This window comes from Cyprinodon variegatus, unplaced genomic scaffold (genome assembly GCF_000732505.1).
Source record: "Cyprinodon variegatus isolate N-32 unplaced genomic scaffold, C_variegatus-1.0 Scaffold361, whole genome shotgun sequence".
In the NCBI taxonomy this organism is placed as follows: Eukaryota; Metazoa; Chordata; class Actinopteri; order Cyprinodontiformes; family Cyprinodontidae; genus Cyprinodon; species Cyprinodon variegatus.
In genome coordinates this window covers 326,553-327,932 of record NW_015150814.1, presented here as the reverse complement: position 1 = coordinate 327,932, position 1,380 = coordinate 326,553, and the positions used below count along the sequence as shown (strand labels likewise).

At 34.5% G+C, this 1,380-nt stretch overlaps 1 protein-coding gene across 2 annotated transcripts in view; it reads left to right on the top strand.

The window, feature by feature from the left end:
- LOC107091989 (receptor-interacting serine/threonine-protein kinase 3-like) overlaps nt 1–1,380 on the top strand; it is an 18,525-nt gene extending 17,145 nt beyond the window's left edge. Inside the window, exon 13 of one of the 2 annotated variants that reach the window (XM_015386253.1) lies at nt 95–1,380. In XM_015386253.1, coding sequence (XP_015241739.1) covers nt 95–283 — 189 coding nt within the window. In that variant the 3' untranslated portion in view covers nt 284–1,380. The remainder of the gene's footprint in view (nt 1–94) is intronic. The other variant, XM_015386252.1, reaches the window with a different exon arrangement.

Below are 1,380 nucleotides of genomic sequence, written 5' to 3'. Positions count from 1 at the left end.
TGCAGGCTTGCAGCCAGACTCTCTTTGATGTTTAAACAGGGTTTTTCATTCACAACCAAAACATAAACATTTCTAATCAATCTTTTCTCTATAGCGTCAGATTTCCAGTCCGGAAAGCTTCCCCAGCCGACCGTCACCGCCTCAGGCATTCTACGTTCAATACTCCAATGTGTCTAATGCTCAGTTTGGAAACAACAACAAAATGTACATTTACTCCTCTGGCTCCTCTGAGAGGAAGAGGCACCCAACAGCGCCATCTATTGTTAGCTCCACACAACGCTGAGTTGACTTTCTTTGTCTGGAGTTTCTGGAACTATTTTTATTTTCCTTTTCCTATTTGACCCTTTTTATATCAGTTATTTATTTTTTTATTTTTTATTTTTTGCATGAATGTATTGACGGCCTTTTCAGAGAGCCTTCTGTCAGCTTTTGCTTCTGCTTCCTTTGTTTGGAATTTTGTTTAACCAGCAAGAAAAAAAAATAATCTCCCGTCCAGCATTTTGCACATTCAGCATCATAAAAACAAGCCAAGACTGCTGTTTTTTTTTCTTCACCAAATGTGGTCAGAAAATATCTATAGTAACAGAGGCCAGCATGCCTAAAGATGCCAGAGCTTGCCTTCACTACCAGCTGACTATGATTTAAAAAAGTAAGCGCCTGTTTTGACACTTTTCAGAATTTACATTTAGTGAAAGATAACATAAGCAGTAGATTTCTTCCCATTTTAGTTCATTATTACTGCAAAAATACACATTTCTGAGGAAAATATTATCCTACACTATGTAATTTAAAGGTACAGATGCTATTTTTGGAATGCATTGCATAATGTTGCTTTTTAATTTTGGAACTGCCGGATACAGTTCCAGTTTTTATGAAGTGTTTGATAATGTGCAGAATTTCTAATCTGTTATGTTCAGATATGATGTTGATCTCTTTTTCTTTTCTATAAACTTGTACAGAAGAAGCAATGCTAAGTTTGCTTTTAAAATCAAAATGTCAAAACACTGTAGCTTCAGTGAAGTGATGCAGCAAGTGTATGTAAAATATTTTTATGGTACATTGTTAAAGGTGATGTTCTCTTCTAAAATTTTGGGAGTTTTCAGCTTTGTATAAAAGGGATTTTTTTTGTGTGTGTGGAAGTAAAACTTTTTAGATCAAAGTTACAATTGAGAAAAAATATCACAGTAATGTCCCATTGCATAGGTTAATGTAACCACATCCTTTATTAAGATGCTAAAAGTGAACAACTGAAATCAGGTCTCGCATCTTATAAAATAAGGAGTTTACTGTGATTCATAAAATGCAATAAAATTGTGTTTAGATGTGTTTTAATGTACTTACTTTTGTTTGTTTAACGTATGGTGGTCCATCTGGAAAGGA